Genomic DNA, 20,694 nt, shown 5'->3' with positions numbered 1-20,694 from the left:
GGAAAACAGTATAAAATAAGAACGAAGATGAAGCAGAACAGAAACATATCGTCTGTTTGTACTTCCTACATGCTGAAAGTCCCAGAGTGCAGTGGGGCTGTAAGGTGATCACAGTGGTATTACTTTTATATACAGATGCAGGACCAGGTCCCTGTGCTGGACAGGCCTCATTCACAGTCTCTCTCTCTCTCTCTCTCTCTCTCTCTCTCTCTCTCTCTCTCTCTCTCTCTCTCTCTCTCTCTCTCCCCCCCTCCTGATCGCCTCCCCGGTGGAGACATGTAGCACCTGGAGCTGCTGCACTCCTCCTCCTCCTCCTCCTCCTCCTCCTCCTCCTCCTCCTCCTCCTCGTGCCCCCGCTCCTCCCCCCGCTCCTCCCCCCGCTCCTCCTCCTCGGCGTCCTCCTCTGTCTCGCGCTGCTCCCTGCAGACGGCGGGCGGACCGGCGGACCGGCGGAGCGGCGGAGCGGCGGACCGGGAGCCGTGTTAGATTCCGGGGCGGGGGGGGGCGGCGGCGCTTTGTGCGGACGGCAGGATGGCGAGCGACTCTCCCGCGCGCAGCCTGGACGAGATCGACCTGTCTGCTCTCCGGGTAACGTGCGCGTGTGTGTTCGCGCGAGTGCGAGTGTGTGTGTTGGTGTGTGCACACCTGTCCGCCGCGTCTCTCTATGCGCCTTCATCCGACCTGCGGGGGGCGTGCGTGTGCGTGCACGGGCGCAGCCTCTATGTCGCCTGTGGTGACGGTGCGCGTGCACCGCGCGGCCTGTGATGGAGGACATGAGGTCTCGTGGCGCGCTCCGGCTGCGTGTTTGTTGATTTGTTGTTGATGTTGTTTTTTTCTGGACATTCTGGACGTGATGTAACCAGGCCGCTGCGCCGCGCGCACGAGCACGCGCGCGCCAGGCGGCATAATAGAGGCAGGCCGCCGCGGCTGCAGATGTGAGGCTGCTGCATGCGCCCATCTCCGCGCACACACACACACGAAGGAGAGGATGCAGAGGCCTCCGGTGCACGCGCTCGGACACGCACGCGCTCCCACACCGTGAATAATCGCGACGATAAAAGCAACAGGAGCGACTTCCGCCATTTCGTGATGTGGTGACAGCGGCTGCGCGTGCACGTGCGCGCCCGTTCGGTTCAGGAGCCAGTGCAGGAATGTGTGTGTGTGTGTGTGTGTGTGTGTGTGTGTGTGTGTGTGTGCGTGTGTGCTCGTGAAGCAGATAGGGAACATATAGGTGTGTAAACTTCCCCTAATTCAGCAGTCTATCGTGTGTGCGTGTGTGCGTGTGTGCGTGTGTGTGTGTGTGTGTGTGTGTCCTGATGCCTGCTGCTTACGCAACTAAGCTGTACCTGCAGAGCAACAATCAAGTCTGGACTTGATGCACCGAGCAGGGTGTGTGTGTGTGTGTGTGTGTGTGTGTGTGTGTGTGTGTGTGTGTGTGTGTGTGTGTAAGAGACAGAGACGATACTCTGAAATTCTACTGAAAACACACCATGGGCACAGGGCTGTGTGTGTGTGGGAGGGGAGAGTGCAGAGTGACGGACAGACTGATAGAGGAGGAAGATGCTCTACAGCAGTGTTTCTCAACTGGTGGGTCGGGACCCAAATGTGGGTCGCAGACCCGTTTGCAGGCCTTTGCCTGGGGACAAAAATGTGAAGAGAAAAATTGAGTGTGATTCATACTCCTGAACGCCGGGTGGCGCCACGCTCGGTACAGCGAGTCCAGGCCGCCGCAGAGAGCCACCAGGGACAGAGCAGGAGGAGGGACGGACACCACCCCTCGGAATTGACGTGGAAAGCGTCGCGTTGCTAAGCAACGCAGAGAGTCTGCTGGTGCAGCGGTCATGTGACCGTCAGTGAAGCAGAAGGTCGTGGAGGTCAGCCTCTGGCTCAGAGACACGCTGGACGAGCTGCTCTGTCCTCCCAGACGGGGACTCTGAACTCGTGTCCCGCCGTCCCGCCGTCCCGCCGGCTCCTCCAGACGCCGGTCCGGGGCCTCAGCTGCTCCTCCGGTGAAAGATGGCCGCTGGTTCAGTTCACAGCAGCGTTTTCAGTATTTCGCTGCTGATCAGCTCATCAGGACAAAACTTCCTTTGGTCACTTGAATCGTTTTCAGCTGCACTTTTTGTTCATAACGAGTTTGTGGATGAAAATTGCTACTGAGGAAATAGATTTTATTCCCATGGTGCAGTGTTGACTGTGTGGGGTCAGAGAGGAGGATCCTCTGTGAAAACTACCTCATTTGAGTTGTGTTAATATATGTAGTGCCTATCAGCTGAGCCTGTTGAAATGATTGTTACTGAAATGCTGTGACTGTTTTGTGAATCAGTGACTGGTGGTTTCAGCAGGAAGCTGTGATACGCTCAGCGAGAGCTTCAGATTTGAGTTCCTTTTGAGACTGCTGCTCATGCTCACACTTCTATTTCATGTCTGTGTATGTTGAGTCTGGATGGACAGCTGATGCTGCTGAAGTGAAGCATTTTGGATTGAATGAAAATGCAGCTAACGAGCGTTAAAGGGAGTCTGTCCCTCTGTCACCACCTGAAGTCATTTTGGTGTTTTTGGTCATGTTGGTTCATCCGTTAGCTGCTTTTATTTAGTGTTGGCATTCTGAGATGTTCTGTTCTACTATCTCCACTTCAAACCACTCCATCATTTCATCCAATACGTAAGTGAAGGTTGAACTTTTCCTTGATTTGGGTCGCGGCTGGTCATGAATGGTGAGGATGGGTCCTGGAGCCAGACCGGGTGAGAACCACTGCTCGGCGGCCTGTAGCCTCGATAGCCTGACGCCAGAGGAGGAAGATGCTCTATAGCGGTGGTTCTCAATGTTTTCCTGTTACTGCCCCCCGAGCAAGAAGAAAACAATTCGCGCCCCCCCGCCCGCTGCCGCAACTATAAATAATAGCTTTTGTCTATAAAATTGTTGTAGGTTCACCTCTGCAGAACAGCCTTGTTAACGTTAAAGAAAACACAAAAGAAAGAGATACAGTTCAACTTATGAGAGACTTTATTAAAGGAGCATTAAGGAGTTTTACAACCTTCAAAATACTTATTTTCCACCATAAATATGTTCCACATTTTAATGCTGTGTCCAATGAGCCCTGACAGATTCATCACCAGAACCTCTAACAGGCTAAACTGTCACTTGAAAGTCACAGTGCCGGTCCGGCTCCAGAGTTTTTTGGGGAGAATTTGAAAGGAATGACGTAATGCGCGCTCCGGCTGGTTAGGTTTCGTTTTGTCCGCCATTACTCCGCCAGACGCTTAGCAGCAACAGCTGAGCAGGATCTTCCAGGAAGTCAGAACAGACTGGCTTCTAGCACTGCAGCTCCACACAGACTCCACCAGGGAGAAGACACTGACATCTTACTGAGCGCTGCTAAACGAGCGAAGACGGAGTCCCCCTCTTCCGTGCACGGGAGCCACAGGGACGAGTTTTTCACTAAGCTGCATTACACCCAAGGCCTGCAGGGGGCGCTGTCTCGCATAAAACGTGAAAACTCCTTAAGGCACCTTTAACATTGTTTATTAGTCTGTAAAAGAAAAGATTTTAAAGGCATCAATTTGCCTGAAATTCCAAAGATAATAACATCCTGGTTTAATCTGTGAACATTCTGACAGACTTATTGCTCCATTTGCTGCTGGAAAATCAAATTAAACAAAATCAATAAATAACAAATTCAAATTCACTTCAGCAACATGAACTCAGGAGACAATATATAAAACACTTTAACCTACAAAACAAAAACCAATAAAACAATTTGTGCTGATTTTTTCCCCTTTTTTATCAAAATGAGGAAGCCAGGACGAATGGCTGTATGAGCAGGTTCTGCAGAGCTCAGCTTCTCAGGAGGTTTGAAGCAGGATCCTGCAGCTCTCAGCTCCTGCTCAGTCTCCAGCTGGGACCTGGACCTGGTCTTCAGTGCAGGATCCTGCAGCTCTCAGCTCCTGCTCAGTCTCCAGCTGGGACCTGGACCTGGTCTTCAGTGCAGGATCCTGCAGCTCTCAGCTCCTGCTCAGTCTCCAGCTGGGACCTGGACCTGGTCTTCAGTGCAGGATCCTGCAGCTCTCAGCTCCTGCTCAGTCTCCAGCTGGGACCTGGACCTGGTCTTCAGTGCAGCAGCAGCAGAGAAGCCAGACTCTGCTCAGATGACCTCTGCCCTGAGAGGGGGTCCTGCCTATCTACACTCAGTTCTCTTTTGACTCTCTGTCTTCGTCTGTCTCCGCCTTTCTTTTCAGCGCCACTGCCAACTACTGGAGTGGATGTGCAATTACACTTTATTTTAGTCCGGCGGAAAAAAAAGCATGTTCCCCACGGTCACACGCGCCCCCCCAGGCATCGCACCGCGCCCCCTCAGGGGGGCGCGCCCCACAGTCTGAGAACCACTGCTCTATAGTCTGATGTTAAAGGAGGAAGATGCTCTGTAGTCTGATGTTAGATAGAGATGTTCCGATTCCGATACCAGGATCGGAAATTGCGCCGATACTGCCGAAAATGCTGCATCAGTATCGGCGAGTCCTGGAGTCCAGACCCCAATCCGAGACCACGTCATGAATCAAATTAGTAATCTGTTTACTGGTCCGCTCCGTTAGCTCCTTTAGCTCCGTTAGCTCTGTTAGCTCCGTTAGCTCTGTTAGCTCCATTAGCTCTGTTAGCTCCGTTAGCTCTGTTAGCTCCGTTAGCTCTGTTAGCTCCATTAGCTCTGTTAGCTCCGTTAGCTCTGTTAGCTCCATTAGCTCCGTTAGCTCCATTAGCTCTGTTAGCTCCGTTAGCTCCGTTAGCTCCATTAGCTCTGTTAGCTCTGTTAGCTCCGTTAGCTCTGTTAGCTCCATTAGCTCCGTTAGCTCCATTAGCTCTGTTAGCTCCGTTAGCTCTGTTAGCTCCATTAGCTCCGTTAGCTCCATTAGCTCTGTTAGCTCCATTAGCTCTGTTAGCTCCGTTAGCTCCGTTAGCGCTGACACTTCTTCTGTGATGTTTCACAGCAGCCTGCATCCCGTTGGCTGCACTACCGCCACCTGCTGGCCGTTAGCTCTGACAGGTCTGCCGCTGCTGCAGCTGCTGTTCTTGAGAGGAAGCAGAGCGGATCAGGTGACTGACGGACAGCGCCCGTTGAAGAAGCTTATTTTTTGTTTAGAGAGCAGCTTCTGCTCTTTGGATTGAACTTCATATGTTGGTTTTGGACGATAACATTTTGGAGAGTAGTCTTTTAAGTTTCTGTTGAACTATTTTTTATTGTTCTATTTAAACTCCCTGTTCATTTGACTGTCATGTTTGCACCCTGATTAAAAAAAAAACCTAGATCTGTTTATGAAGTTACTGTTGCACTGTTTTGTCTAAATGACTTCATTTTACAATATTGTGTCTGCACTTTAATTTAAAAATGCAACAACATATATTCCTAGATTTATTGAAGTTGTGGTTGCAGTACTGTTTCATATTGTTCTATTTAAATTCCCTTTTAATCTAAAAATATTGGGGCTGCGCTTTAAGTTATTGAAAATAGTTATTCCTAAATGGATTTAGTTCAGTTGCACTATGAAGTTTTTATCCTGTTCTGTTTAGAAATAAATGTCTTGAATCTGCTGTATTGATTCATGTTTTAGAGGGTTTAACCTGAGCCGGGCCTCACCCCCGTGATGGTCATGTGACAGTCCTGCAGGCGAGGCCTGGAGTTATTCTGTAATATACTGGTACCGGATCGGGACTCGGTATCGGCCGATACCCACAGTAAAAGTATCGTAATCGGTATCGGGAGGCACAAAATGGTTTGGGAACATCTCTGCCGTCAGAGGAGGAAGATGCTGTGCCGCCTGGTTTCCCCCAGAGGAGCGTGTTCCTGTGTCTTCAGCTGCTTCTGTGTTGTCAGAACTGTTCAGCCTTTTCAGCTGATGCTAATGCTAAACGCTAAGCTAACTGAGACTTCAGTAACTCCAACATTACAGTCGCCGTGTCAATCAGTGTGTGTCAAACTCAGAGTCAGTGCGCACACACACACACACACACACACACACACACACCTGCACTGAGTCTCTGTGTCTTTCGTCTATTTTTAGTCTTGTTGCGTTTCTTTTGTCTCAGCGGCCATTTCTTTTCTCTGTTTGTCTTAGAAGTGATTCTACATCGTGTCACACATGGAGTGTGTGTGTGTGTGTGTGTGTGTGTGTGTGGTGTGTGTGTGTGTGTGTGTGGTGTGTGTGTGTGTGTGTGTGTGTGTGTGTGTGTGTCTGTGTGTCTGTGTGTGTGTGTGTGTGTGTCTGTGTGTGTGTGTGACAGTAGAAGATCTGGGAGAGTCACTCCAAACTTGGCGTTGTGTGCTTCAGCTGTGTGTGTGTGTGTGTGTCGACGACTGTCACACGCGTGACCATCGGTTCCAGGTGGAACAGGTACATACACAGGTGTGTGTGTGTGTGTGTGCGTGCGTGCGTGCGTGCGTGCGTGCGTGCGTGCATGTGCGTGCACGTGAGGCTGGGTCCTGCAGGATTAGACATGCTTCAGTTTGACCTTGACTGAAAAGGAACGCTGCTTCCCAAGCTAATCCTCCATCAGGAGGAGCCTCACACACACACACACACACACACACACACACACACACACACACACACACACACACACACAGGTGTGCTCTGAGTTCCACATCAGTGTTTTGGGAGGTTTACTGCAGACAACGTTATCTTCAGCGAGTTTCAGCATGTCTTAATGCGTGTGTGTGTGTGTGTGTGTGTGTGTGTGTGTGTGTGTGCGAGTGCGTGCATGCGTGTGTGTGTGCACATGTCCTCAACTCACTGCCGTGCCCTTTGCCCTCGTCATGTCTTGCAGGACCCGGCTGGGATCTTCGAGCTGGTGGAGCTGGTTGGAAATGGAACCTATGGACAAGTTTACAAGGTGGACACTCAGAGTGTGTGTGTGTGTGTGTGTGTGTGTGTGTGTGTGTGTGTGTGTGTGTGTGTTGCTCTGTTTCATTCCAGCTGTCAGTCGCTCTCTGCCAATCAGCTGTTGCCCCTGCAGTGAGTCCAGCCGCTCTGCGCTGTGATTGGACGAGGCCGGCGCGGGGGCGGGGCCGGCGCCGTGGTCCCGGTTCTGAGGATGTTGTTTCATGTTTGGCAGGTTTTCAGGTTTTTCAGACACTTTCACAGGAGGGTTTTTTGGAAATAACAAAGTTTGGCGGAATGTTGAGCGAACAGGCGGAGAACCGAGCCAAGAACCACCTGGACCCGTTCCGGTTCCATCTGACGGATTACACAACCTGCTCAGGTCCACGCAGGGCGACTCTCTTCCAGGACGCACCGTTCCTCTGGTTCTGTTGGAGGAACGTTTGGTGTTAATGTTCCGAGATGATGGCCGTTTCCATGGAAACAACAAAGGAAGACCACGTCGTTCTGATGGTGGTCCGGCTCGCGGGGGTTCGGCGCAGCGCTGGGGAGAATCCGGTTCAGCTGGGGCAGCAGCTGTCTCTGAGTCTTCGGTCCGTGCTGGTGGACTCCTGAGGGGAGCAGACGGCTGAGCTGTCCTTTGCGCTGCCCCCTGCAGGGTGGAGGGGGGACTGCGGCCGCCGAGCAGTGCAGTTCCTCCGCCACCCTGCAGCCCGCCAGCAGGGGGCGCCGACAGAAGTGTGAGGATGCTGGTCTCTGTTGGGCTTTCTTCACCACAGTGTGTGTGTGTAGTGTCCACCTCCACCTGCCCCAGACGGGGGGACGCTGGTCTGTCCGCCGTCTCCTGACGTCCAGGGAGACGTGGTTTTCCTCACACCTCCGTCGGCGGTCTCGTTGTTGGTGACGGGGTCGAGGACGGCGGTGTGAGGAGCTGTGGAGCCGTGCCTGGCGGCGCAGCGGTGGGTGAACAGAGAGTACAGCAGTGGACCGAGGACACAGCCCTGGGGTGTCCCAAGGCCTGTGTAATCTGTCCCGAGAGGGGTTCTTCTTTCCCGGTGGCTTTCCCGGAGCAGTGGCGTCTGTAGACCTCTGTGCTCTGAGCGCAGACCGCCCGGCCCGGGGTTCAGGGAGTCCAGGGGGTCCGGGGGGTCCAGGGGGGTTCAGGGAGTCCGGGGGGTCCAGGGGGGTTCAGAGAGTCCGGGAGGAGTCACAGCTGTCTGTTAAGGATGTGCTCTGGGCCGGCAGGCTCTAGGACTGGGCGCTGTGGGGGTCTCTGGGATGGAAACGACGATGGAGATCTTCAAGATGGTGGACGACGGTTCCACGGAGAACGCTGTGCTAGCTGTTAGCCGGCTGTTAGCTGCGGCTGGTTGTTAGCCAGAGACTGGTGCAGGACGTTCTGGATAGACGGTGGAGAAAATGAGCAGAGCAGGCTGGACCTGGCGCTGGAGGTTCCTCGGACGGCTCGGGTGGTTCAGACGGTTCGGTTCAGACGGTTCGGTGAGACGGTTCAGTTCGGTCGGTTCCATATCGTTTTGTTCAGTATGTTCAGACAGTTTGGTTCCATTCGGTTCGGTTCGGATGGTTCCTGACGGTTCCTGACGGTTTCAGACAGTTCAGATGGTTTTGTTGGTTCAGTACGAATGATTTGGAAGGTTCCGTTCAGACGGTTCCGTTCAGACGGTTCTGTTCAGACGGTTCCGTTCAGACGGTTGAGACGCTGAACTCCAGCCGTCTGCAGCTCTGCTTCCTGTTCCAGCGAGAAGGACGATGTGTCAGAACCTGTAGAGAGGAATGTGAGGCTCGTGTGAATCCACCTCCAACACCTCCTCCTCCTCTTCCTCCTCCCCTTCCTCTTCCTCTTCCTCTTCCTCCTCCTGCTCCTCTTCCTCCTCCTCCTCCTCCTCCTCCTCCTCCTCCTCCTGCTCCTCTTCCTCCTCCTCCTCCTCCTCTTCCTCCTCCCCTTCCTCTTCCTCTTCCTCTTCCTCCTCCTGCTCCTCTTCCTCCTCTTCCTCCTCCTGCTCCTCTTCCTCTTGCAGCATTTAAGGTCTGTTTTAAACTCGTCTGTCTTCAGTCTTTCTATCAGATCCATCGTATCTCATCCTCTGGCCGTTTGGTAGTGTTGCCACCTGTCATTTTTGCTGGTCGTTTCCGCCGGTTGTTGTTGCGGGTCGTTGATGCCGGTTGTTGTTGCGGGTCGTTGCTGCCGGCTGTTGTTGCGGGTCGTTGCTGCCGGTTGTTGTTGCGGGTCGTTGCGGCCGGTTGTTGTTGCGGGTCGTTGCGGCCGGTTGTTGTTGCGGGTCGTTGCCGCTGGTTGTTGTTGCAGGTCGTTTCCACCGGTTGTTGTTTCAGGTCGTTGTCACCAGTTGTTGTTGCGGGTCGTTGCCGCCGGTTGTTGTTGCGGGTCATTGCCGCCGGTTGTTGTTGCAGGTCGTTGCCGCCGGTTGTTGTTACGGGTCGTTTCCGCCGGTTGATGTTGCGGGTCGTTGCCGCCGGTTGTTGTTGCGTGTCGTTGCCGCCGGTTGTTGTTGTGGGTTGTTGCCACCGGTTGTTGTTGCGGGGTCGTTGATGCTGGTTGTTGTTGCGGGTCGTTTCCGCCGGTTGTTGTTGCGTGTCGTTGCCGCCGGTTGTTGTTGTGGGTTGTTGCCGCCGGTTGTTGTTGCGGGGTCGTTGATGCTGGTTGTTGTTGCGGGTCGTTGCCACCGGTTGTTGTTGCGGGGTCGTTGATGCTGGTTGTTGTTGCGGGTCGTTGCCACCGGTTGTTGTTGCGGGGTCGTTGATGCTGGTTGTTGTTGCGGGTCGTTGCCGCCGGTTGTTGTTGCGGGGTCGTTGATGCCGGTTGTTGTTGCGGGGTCGTTGATGCTGGTTGTTGTTGCGGGTCGTTGCCGCCGGTTGTTGTTGCGGGTCGTTTCCGCCAGTTATTGTTGCGGGGTCGTTGATGCCGGTTGTTGTTGCGGGGTCGTTGATGCTGGTTGTTGTTGCGGGTCGTTGCCGCCGGTTGTTGTTGCGGGTCATTGATGCTGGTTGTTGTTGCGGGTCGTTGCCACCGGTTGTTGTTGCGGGGTCGTTGATGCTGGTTGTTGTTGCGGGTCGTTGCCGCCGGTTGTTGTTGCGGGGTCGTTGATGCCGGTTGTTGTTGCGGGGTCGTTGATGCTGGTTGTTGTTGCGGGTCGTTGCCGCCGGTTGTTGTTGCGGGTCGTTTCCGCCAGTTATTGTTGCGGGGTCGTTGATGCCGGTTGTTGTTGCGGGGTCGTTGATGCTGGTTGTTGTTGCGGGTCGTTGCCGCCGGTTGTTGTTGCGGGTCGTTGATGCTGGTTGTTGTTGCGGGTCGTTTCCGCCAGTTATTGTTGCGGGGTCGTTGATGCCGGTTGTTGTTGCGGGGTCGTTGATGCTGGTTGTTGTTGCGGGTCGTTTCCGCCGGTGGTTGTTGCGGGTCGTTGCCACCGGTTGTTGTTGCGGGGTCGTTGCCACCGGTTGTTGTTGCGGGGTCGTTTCCACCATGGTAACCGTCCACTGCTGCGGTCGTTGTTACGTTCAACAAACAAAAGCAACATTCATTCAACAGGAGACAGTGTTCCTGGTGAACTGGGAGATGCTGGTTCGGCGCTGCACCGTCTTAAAGGGCCAGCTGCCCAATCAACGTGGCTCACGCCAATAAACGAAGTGGCCAACAAAGAGAGCAGAAGATGTTAAATCCAGAACAAACCATGAGAATAATAATAAGAGATCCATCTTGCTCCCTACAGACACGGTAAGAAACCGTGTGACTCTACAGGCGGTGAAGCCTCTGCCCGTCCAGCCCACTTCCTGACTGAACAGGAAGTACAGCGACACGTTCTCTTAAAGGGCCAGTACCCAAACAACGCCGCCATCAAAAATCAATGAAATGTCCAACAAAGAGAGGGAACAGGTGAAATCTAGAACAACAACAGAGCTGTCCTCGCTTTATGAAATGGTTGTTGTAACCAGTTGTTGCCGGTCGTTGTTGCCGGTCGTTGTTGCCGGTCGTTGTTGCCGATGCTCGCAGCTCCCAGCGCCGCTCGCTTCACCTCGGTCCAAGAAGCCGCTGACTGACCGGGATTGAAACAGCCGAGTAATCCCAGAGTCCCTGAAATGTGGGACGAGCCGGGGGGACGAGCCGGGGGGACGAGCCGGGGGGACGAGCCGGGGGGACGAGCTGTGGGGACAAGGGGTGGGGAAGAGCCGGGGGGACGAGCTGTGGGACAAGCCGGGGGGACGAGCCAGGGGGACGAGGGGTGGGGACGAGCCGGGGGGACGAACACTGTCAGAGACAGTCAGTCATAGAGACAGTCAGATGTGAGGCAGAAAGACACTTCCTGTCCTCCGAGGTGATTTCAGCCTGTCGGATACACTCAGTGTCTGATGCAACGCTGAGTAACCCACACACTGTGTGTGTGTGTGTGTGTGTGTGTGTGTTCAGAGACTGTGATATTTCACACACTGGGTTACTTGTACATGTGAGTCTCTCTCTCTCTCTCTCTCTCACACACACACACACACACACACACACACACACACACACACATCACTTTGCCTCTTCCAACCCCCTATTCGTTGCCCTCTCTGCTAGGCCTGTTGCTAGGTTACTGTGAGGAAGTGTGTGTGTGTGTGTGTGTGTGTGTGTGTGTGTGTGTGTGTGTGTGTGTGTGTGTTCTAACAGCTGTGATTGCATCTTCACAGGCAGAGACGATGTTGAGTTTGGAGGTTTTCTGTGGAAATCTCTTCTTCCTGCGGAGTTCAAAATGTGAAAAGACTTTGTGTATGTGTGTGTGTGTATGTGTGTGTGTGTGTGTGTGTGTGTGTCTGTGTGCATTTCATTCCAGTAGTCGTTTCAGGTGTGTTTTGCCGACTGTTCTGGTGTGTTTGTGTCTGTTGTGGTGTAGGCGCTTCTGTTCAGGTGTGTTTTATGTCTTTTCGTTTTGGTGAATTTCAGCGAGTTTCAGAGTGTTTAAGCTGGTTTTGGTGTGTTTTGTATCAGTTTTGGTTTATTTTGTCGTTGTTTTTGTGTATTCAAGCTGGTTTTGGTGTGTTTTGTATCAGTTTTGGTTTATTTTGTCGTTGTTTTTGTGTATTCAAGCTGGTTTTGGTGTGTTTTGTATCAGTTTTGGTTTATTTTGTCGTTGTTTTTGTGTATTCAAGCTGGTTTTGGTGTGTTTTGTATCAGTTTTGGTTTATTTTGTCGTTGTTTTTGTGTATTCAAGCTGGTTTTGGTGTGATCAAGCTGGTTCAAGCTGGTTGAAGCTGGTTTTGGTGTCTCCGCTCTGCCTTTGGTTGTTTCTCCAGCCGTTTCTCGCCGCTCTGAGGGGTTTTGGCCGCAGAGCAGAACTGCTGCAGAGGCGGTTTGAGGATCTGGTGGATCATGGAGAGGCGGATCTGGTGGATCATGGAGAGGCGGATCTGGTGGATCATGGAGAGGCAGTTTGAGGACCTGGTGGATCATGGAGAGGCGGATCTGGTGGATCATGGAGAGGCGGTTTGAGGATCTGGTGGATCATGGAGAGGCGGATCTGGTGGATCATGGAGAGGCGGTTTGAGGATCTGGTGGATCATGGAGAGGCGGTTTGAGGATCTGGTGGATCATGGAGAGGCGGTTTGAGGATCTGGTGGATCATGGAGAGGCGGTTTGAGGATCTGGTGGATCATGGAGAGGCGGTTTGAGGATCTGGTGGATCATGGAGAGGCGGTTTGAGGATCTGGTGGATCATGGAGAGGCGGTTTGAGGATCTGGTGGATCATGGAGAGGCGGTTTGAGGATCTGGTGGATCATGGAGAGGCGGTTTGAGGATCTGGTGGATCATGGAGAGGCGGTTTGAGGATCTGGTGGATCATGGAGAGGCGGTTTGAGGATCTGGTGGATCATGGAGAGACAGTTTGAGGATCTGGTGGATCACTTCCTGCAGGGGTCATCTGAGCATCTGTGGGCTGTGCAGGAGAAGCGGTGCTTCGGTACAGAAACGTTGATGGCCGCCCCCGTCTGGTGTGTCTCCTTCAGGGTCGCCATGTCAAGACGGGACAGCTCGCCGCCATCAAGGTCATGGACGTCACGGGAGTAAGTGGAGCCCTGCGGAGCCTCGGCGCCGTGCACGCCCCCCCCGGGCGCCGTGCGCGCCCCCCCGGGCGCCGTGCGCGCCCCCCCGGGCCGGCCCCTCTCACCCGGTGTGTGTGTTTCAGGATGAGGAGGAGGAGATTAAAGCGGAGATCAACATGCTGAAGAAGTACAGCCACCACCGGAACATCGCCACCTACTACGGAGCCTTCATCAAGAAGAACCCGCCGGGGATGGACGACCAGCTCTGGGTACCGCATCAGCTGAGGCCCCGCCGCACGCTCCCCTGACCCCACGGGCTCTTTATACAAGTGTGTGTGTGTGTGTGTGTGTGTGTGTGTGTGTGTGTGTGTGTGTGTGTGCGCGAGCAGCTGGTGATGGAGTTCTGCGGCGCCGGCTCGGTAACGGATCTGATCAAGAACACCAAAGGAAACTCTCTGAAGGAAGAATGGATCGCCTACATCTGCAGGGAGATCCTCAGAGTGAGACACACACACACACACACACACACACACACACACACTGAGACACACACACACACACACACACACACGTTTGTATTTCTATCCTTGTGGAGACCTTCCATTGACTCCCATTCATGTCTAACTCCTGACCCAGACCCTGACCCTGACCCAGACCCAGACCCAGACCCAGACCCAGACCCTGACCCAGACCCAGACCCAGACCCAGACCCAGACCCTGACCCTGACCCAGACCCAGACCCAGACCCAGACCCAGACCCAGACCCAGACCCAGACCCTGACCCTGACCCTGACCCAGACCACCACACAGCCGAACCCTAAAGAAATGTTTTGACCTTTGACTGTTTTCAGTAACAACAACATGGTCAAGAAAACACTGTTTCCCTCATGAGGACCGGAAGAAGGTCCCACAAGGCACATCAAGCAGGTTTTCCGAACGAAATTTCTGACGAAATGTCCCCACAAGGATAGGAAAACCCGTACACACACACACACACACACACACACTTCTCTCATTAGGTGTGTTCGGGGTAGGATTTAACATGGCTTTCCGTGCGTGCGTGTGCGCGTGCGTGTGTGTGCGCGTGCGCCTGCAGGGTCTGACCCACCTCCACCAGCACAAGGTCATCCACCGAGACATCAAAGGTCAGAACGTCCTGCTGACGGAGAACGCCGAGGTCAAACTGGGTGAGAACGAACTGCAGCAACACACACACACACACACACACACACACACACACACACACACATCCAGGCTGCCTCCACTCATTGTGTGTGTGTGTGTGTGTGTGTGTGTGTGTGTGTGTGTGTGTGTGCGTGCGTGTGCGTGTGTGCAGTGGACTTTGGTGTGAGCGCTCAGCTGGACCGGACGGTGGGACGCAGGAACACGTTCATCGGGACGCCGTACTGGATGGCCCCAGAGGTCATCGCCTGCGACGAGAACCCGGACGCCACGTACGACTTCAAGGTACCCGACCACCGGGTTCTCCGCCCCCGGTTCTAAAGCCTCCAGTGGAGAACCAGGCGATGGGCTCTTTCAGGATGATTTGGTTCTTTATTTTATCAATGAGAGCGAAACAGGAAGAGCAAGTAGAGAGGAAGTGATCAGCTGTGAGGCAAGAAATGACAACGAGAGGAGATGATGTGAACGCTGTGTTGTACTGGGAAGAGAGGAGGAAGTGATGAAGAGGAGAGGAGGAAGTGATGAGGAGGAGAGGAGGAAGTGATGAGGAGGAGAGGAGGAAGTGATGAGGAGGAGAGGACGAAGTGATGAGGAGGAGAGGAGGAAGTGATGAGGAGGAGAGGAGGAAGTGATGAGGAGGAAGTGATGAGGAAGTGATGAGGAGAGGAGGAAGTGATGAAGAGGAGAGGAGCAAGTGATGATGAGGAGAGGAGGAAGTGATGAGGAGGAGAGGAGGAAGTGATGAAGAGGAGAGGAGCAAGTGATGAGGAGGAGAGGAGGAAGTGATGATGAGGAGAGGAGGAAGTGATGATGAGGAGAGGAGGAAGTGATGAGGAGGAGAGGAGGAAGTGATGATGAGGAGAGGAGGAAGTGATGATGAGGAGAGGACGAAGTGATGAGGAGGAGAGGAGGAAGTGATGATGAGGAGAGGAGGAAGTCATGAGGAGGAGAGGAGGAAGTGATGAGGAGGAGAGGAGGAAGTGATGAGGAGGAAGTGATGAGGAAGTGATGAGGAGAGGAGGAAGTGATGAAGAGGAGAGGAGCAAGTGATGAGGAGGAGAGGACGAAGTGATGAGGAGGAAGTGATGAGGAAGTGATAAGGAGGAGAGGAGGAAGTGATGATGGGGAGAGGAGAAAGTGATGAGGAGGAGAGGAGGAAGTGATGAGGAGGAAGTGATGAGGAAGTGATGAGGAGGAAGTGATGAGGAAGTGATAAGGAGGAGAGGAGGAAGTGATGAAGAGGAGAGGAGCAAGTGATGAGGAGAGGAGGAAGTGATGAGGAAGAGAGGAGGAAGTGATAAGGAGGAAGAGAGGAGGAAGTGATAAGGAGGAAGAGAGGAGGAAGTGATGAGGAGGAAATGAGGAAGTGATGAGAGGAGGAAGTGATGAGGAGGAGAGGAGGAAGTGATGAGGAGGAGAGGAAGAAGTGATGAGGAAGAGAGGAGGAAGTGATAAGGAGGAGAGGAGGAAGTGATGAGGAGGAAATGAGGAAGTGATGAGGAGAGGAGGAAGTGATGAGGAAGTGATAGGGAGGAAGAGAGGAGGAAGTGATGAGGAGGAAATGAGGAAGTGATAAGGAGGAGAGGAGGAAGTGATAAGGAGGAGAGGAGGAAGTGATGAGGAGGAAGAGAGAAGGAAGTGATGAGGAAGTGATGAGGAGGAAGAGAGGAGGAAGTGATGAGGAAGTGATAAAGAGGAGAGGAGGAAGTGATGATGAGGAGAGGAGGAAGTGATGAAGAGGAAAGGAGCAAGTGATGAGGAGGAAATGAGGAAGTGATGAGGAGAGGAGGAAGTGATGAGCAAGAGAGGAGGAAGTGATAAGGAGGAGAGGAGGAAGTGATGAGGAGGAGAGGAGGAAGTGATGAGGAGGAAATGAGGAAGTGATGAGGGGGAGAGGAGGAAGTGATGAGGAGGAGAGGAGGAAGTGATGAGGAGGAGAGGAGGAAATGATAAGGAGGAGAGGAGGAAGTGATGAGGAGGAGAGGAGGAAATGATAAGGAGGAGAGGAGGAAGTGATGAGGAGGAGGAGAGGAGGAAGTGATGAGGAGAGGAGGAAGTGATAAGGAGGAGAGGAGGAAGTGATGAGGAGGAAGAGAGGAGGAAGTGATGAGGAAGTGATGATGAGGAGAGGAGGAAGTGATGATGAGGAGAGGAGGAAGTGATGAAGAGGAGAGGAGCAAGTGATGAGGAGGAAATGAGGAAGTGATGAGGATGAGAGGAGGAAGTGATAAGGAGGAGAGGAGGAAGTGATAAGGAGGAGAGGAGGAAGTGATGAGGAGGAGAGGAGGAAGTGATGAGGAGGAAATGAGGAAGTGATGAGGATGAGAGGAGGAAGTGATAAGGAGGAGAGGAGGAAGTGATAAGGAGGAGAGGAGGAAGTGATGAGGAAGTGATGAGGCCTGATGATGAAGTGAGGAAGAAGTCAGGCATGAGCAGGAAGTGAGGCATAAAGAGGAAGTAGGCGTGAGGAGGAAATGACGAGGAAGTGACTGTCCCTGTGTGTCTCTGCAGAGTGATCTTTGGTCGCTCGGTATCACCGCCATCGAGATGGCCGAAGGAGCTCCACGTGAGTGACGGCGCTGATCAGCTGACTCCTCCTCCTGGGTCATCACTTCCTGTCTGACTGGCTTTTCCATCTTTCATTTCCACTCTTTCTTCATCTTCTGTCCTCGCTTCATGTTTCCTTTTCTTCCTTCTTTTGTCATCTTCTTTTCATTTCCCGTTCTTCTTCTTGTTTCCTCAAACCTGCGTCTCTCTTCCTCATCAGCTCTGTGTGACATGCATCCAATGAGAGCGCTCTTCCTCATCCCCAGAAACCCTGCTCCCAGACTCAAGTCCAAGAAGTGGTGGGACACACACACACACACACACACACACACACACACACACACATGCACAGATGAAATGGTGAGGATAGTCTGTTGTCTTCAGGTCCAAGAAGTTCCAGTCGTTCATCGAGAGCTGCCTGGTGAAGAGCCACGGCCAGCGGCCGAGCACCGAGCAGCTGCTCAAACACCCCTTCATCCGAGACCTGCCCAACGAGCGGCAGGTCCGCATCCAGCTGAAGGACCACATCGACCGCACCAAGAAGAGGAGGGGCGAGAGGGGTGAGGAGGCCGGGGCCCTCCGGGGCCCCCCGGGGCCCTCGGGGCCCTCCGGGGCCCGCTGCATGACTGCCGGACACACAGCTTACAGATTACTTAGATAAAAATGATATTGTAGTGCCATCACAATATGGCTTTCGTAAGAACAGGGACGCGTGAATGGCCATTCCGGACTTAACTGAGAAAATTCATGACGCTTTTGAAAGAGGTGAAAACAGGGTCGGAGTCTTCCTCCACCTTTCTAAGGCTTTTGACACCATCAGTTTTTCTATCTTACTTGACAAGTTGCATCATGATGGTGTGAGGGGCACTGCCCTCCAGTGGGTCCAGAGTTATATCTATGGAAGAGTGCAGTACGTGAACATCGACGGTTTAAACTCCGAAATGGAAAGCATAGACACTGGGGTACCACAGGGATCTGTTCTTGGTCCACTCTTGTTTATTTTATACATAAATGACTTTTTGTACTGCTCAAGACTACAGAAAATACTCTTTGCTGATGATACTAACTTATTTTTTTCACATAAACTAAATGATCATCTTGAAATTTTCCTAAACAACCAACTAGTTAAAGGTGCCTTAAGGAGTTTTCACGTTTTATGCGAAACAGCGCCCCCTGCAGGCCTTGGGCGTAATGCAGCTTAGTGAAACACTCGTGCCTGTGGCTCGCGTGCTCGGAAGAGAGGAACTCCTTCCTCACTCTTTTAGCAGCGCTCCAGTAAAATGTCAGTGTCTCTCCCTGGTGGAGTCTGTGTGGAGCTGCAGTGCTAGAAGCCAGTCTGTTCTGACTTTCTGGAAGATCCTGCTCAGCTGTTGCTCACTAAGCATCTGGCGGAGTAATGGCGGACAAAACGAAACCTAACCAGCCAGAGTGCGCATTACGTCATTCCTTTCAAATTCTCCCCAAAAAATTCTGGAGCTGGACCGGCACTGTGACTTTCAAGTGACAGTTTAGCCTGTTAGAGGTTCTGGTGATGAATATGTCAGGGCTCATTGGACACAGCATTAAAAATGTGGAACATATTTATGGTGGAAAATAAGCATTTTTAAGGGTGTAAAACTCCTTAATGCACCTTTAATGTAAATACTTGGTTTAGGTGCAGTCAGTTGTCCCTAAACATAAATAAATCATACTATATTGTTTTTTGTTCAAACAGAAATAAAAACATTGGACTTATAAATATAAATATTGACGGCACACCAATAAAAAGAGTGGATTCCACTAAATTTCTTGGAGTACATCTTGATCAATATTTAAATTTTGCAAAACATATTAATGAAATAAGCAAAAAAAATCCAAAATCGTAGGACTAGTTTACAAAGTCAGGACATTTCTTCCTTTCGAAGCACTGTTGACTCTCTGCAGGTCACTATTGGAGCCTCATTCAAATTATTGCAATGTTGTCTGGAATAATACATATCCAACGTATGCTACAAAACTACTCATATTGCAAAAGAAAGCAGTGAGAGCCATTTCTTGGGCTTCTTACAACGCTCCCAGTGACCCACTCTTCCATAGATATAGACTATTAAGACTCCCTGAAAATAATCTCTATCATAATGCTTCTTTAATTTATAAAGTAAAAGTTATCTATGGGTTGAACAATAGACTGACTGAGCTCCTCTCATGATCCCGACCCTCTCATCAGCATGACACCAGACCAAAGTTCCTTTATAGAGGGAACAGTAGAAACCAGTGGCGTTGGTGTTTGTTATCGAGGGCCTCGGATGTGGAATGAGTTGGGAAGTGATGTAAAAACTCTGCCACTTTATCTACATTTAAAAGAAAGTTAAAACAAAGGCTTCTGGAGAACGATGCTGGATGAGACACTAATGAGTGGGTAAAACTGATTAATAATAACTATTCTTTCGTGTTTACAGATTATTATGGGATGGACTTACACTTGCCTCGGACCAACTACAGTACATAATATGACCTGAACCACTCACTCTGTCATCGTGTGCACTGTGGTGTTTGATTTTCTGACATTACCTCGCGTTTACAATCAGACTGGACACAGTGCAGTGACCTGCTGGGGGTTGGACCCCTGCTGAGAAGCTCCAAGCTTCCAGGGTGTCCTTTCTCACAATATGCAATGCAGTTTTTGTAAGTTACAGTTTTGTAACGCTTAGAAAATTGTGAAATAAACGCACAAACAAACAAACAAACAAACAGCTAGCACACAGAAAACACAACTCAAATGTAACGCTGACCGGAGTGGGGTGTGTGTGTGTGTGTGTGTGTGTGTGTGTGTGTGTGTGTGTGTGTGTGTGTGTGTGTGTGTGTGTGTGTGTGTGTGTGTGTGTGTGTGTGTGTGTGTTTCAGATGAGACGGAGTATGAGTACAGTGGCAGTGAAGAGGAGGATGAAGAGCGGGACATCGGAGAACCCAGGTGTTCGGCGCTGTTCCTTCCTCCAAGTTCTGCTGCTCCCTGAATGCCGCTGTCCTTTAGTGACGGTGACCTTTGACCTGTCCTCTGATTGGCCGTCCCGCAGCTCCATCATCAACATCCCGGGCGAGTCCACTCTGAGGCGGGACTTCCTGCGCCTGCAGCTGGCCAATAAGGAGCGGTCGGAGCTGATCCGGCGCCAGCAGCTGGAGCAGCAGCAGAACGAGGAGCACAAGCGCCAGCTGCTGGCCGAGAGGCAGAAGCGCATCGAGGAGCAGAAGGAGCAGAGGAGGCGGCTGGAGGAGGTACCCGCCGCTCCCCTCTTCATCCTCATCATCCTCATCGTCCTCAGCACTCACAGCTCCGCCGTGGCGTCTTCCTGCAGCAACAGCGCCGCGAGCGGGAGCTGAGGAAGCAGCAGGAGCGCGAGCAGAGGAGGAGGTACGAGGAGATGGAGCAGCTCCGGAGGGAGGAGGAGAGGAGGCACGCCGAGCGGGAGCAGGTACGACAGAACACACCCTGTAACGCCTCCGCCTGCCAGCAGAGGGGGCAGGTGGGAGAACACACCCTGTAACGCCTCCGCCTGCCAGCAGAGGGGGCAGGTGGGAGAACACACCCTGTAACGCCTCCGCCTGCCACCAGAGGGGGCAGGTGGGAGAACACACCCTGTAACGCCTCCGCCTGCCACCAGAGGGGGCAGGTGGGAGAACACACCCTGTAACGCCTCCGCCTGCCAGCAGAGGGGGCAGGTGGGAGAACACACCCTGTAACGCCTCCGCCTGCCACCAGAGGGGGCAGGTGGGAGAACACACCCTGTAACGCCTCCGCCTGCCACCAGAGGGGGCAGGTGGGAGAACACACCCTGTAACGGCCCGAACGCACTGGATCGCTTCCCATGTTAACCTATCTGACCGGCCGCACCGAACGCGCAGTGGAGCGCCGCGCGCCGTGGCTCGCGCTCTGCAGCGCCCGCTCCGCTTCGTTCTATTTTTCACGCGAGCCGCGAGCGCCGGGAGCGCCATGTGTCAAGCTGGATCAAGCAGATCGGACCAGACAGGAAGTCGGAAACAGAAAAGGCAAGAGAATCCGGTCAATTTTC

The 20,694-nt window shown here is 52.6% G+C and overlaps 1 protein-coding gene across 2 annotated transcripts in view; it reads left to right on the top strand.

Moving 5' to 3' along the window:
- Positions 1-433: 433 nt before the first annotated feature.
- LOC115385295 (TRAF2 and NCK-interacting protein kinase-like) overlaps positions 434-20,694 on the top strand; it is a 53,393-nt gene continuing 33,132 nt past the window's right edge. For both annotated transcript variants that reach the window (XM_030087276.1, XM_030087275.1), the window contains exons 1-13: positions 434-588; positions 6,818-6,883; positions 12,884-12,940; positions 13,063-13,188; positions 13,309-13,419; positions 14,016-14,106; positions 14,256-14,386; positions 16,613-16,667; positions 16,869-16,947; positions 17,033-17,208; positions 19,532-19,598; positions 19,702-19,900; positions 19,981-20,097. In XM_030087276.1, coding sequence (XP_029943136.1) covers positions 532-588; positions 6,818-6,883; positions 12,884-12,940; positions 13,063-13,188; positions 13,309-13,419; positions 14,016-14,106; positions 14,256-14,386; positions 16,613-16,667; positions 16,869-16,947; positions 17,033-17,208; positions 19,532-19,598; positions 19,702-19,900; positions 19,981-20,097 — 1,332 coding nt within the window. In that variant the 5' untranslated portion in view covers positions 434-531. The remainder of the gene's footprint in view (positions 589-6,817; positions 6,884-12,883; positions 12,941-13,062; positions 13,189-13,308; positions 13,420-14,015; positions 14,107-14,255; positions 14,387-16,612; positions 16,668-16,868; positions 16,948-17,032; positions 17,209-19,531; positions 19,599-19,701; positions 19,901-19,980; positions 20,098-20,694) is intronic.

The sequence above is a fragment of the Salarias fasciatus genome, unplaced genomic scaffold, assembly GCF_902148845.1.
Source record: "Salarias fasciatus unplaced genomic scaffold, fSalaFa1.1, whole genome shotgun sequence".
Taxonomy (NCBI): Eukaryota; Metazoa; Chordata; class Actinopteri; order Blenniiformes; family Blenniidae; genus Salarias; species Salarias fasciatus.
The sequence above is the reverse complement of the archived record's forward strand: the minus strand, read 5'-3'. Positions and strand labels throughout refer to the sequence as shown.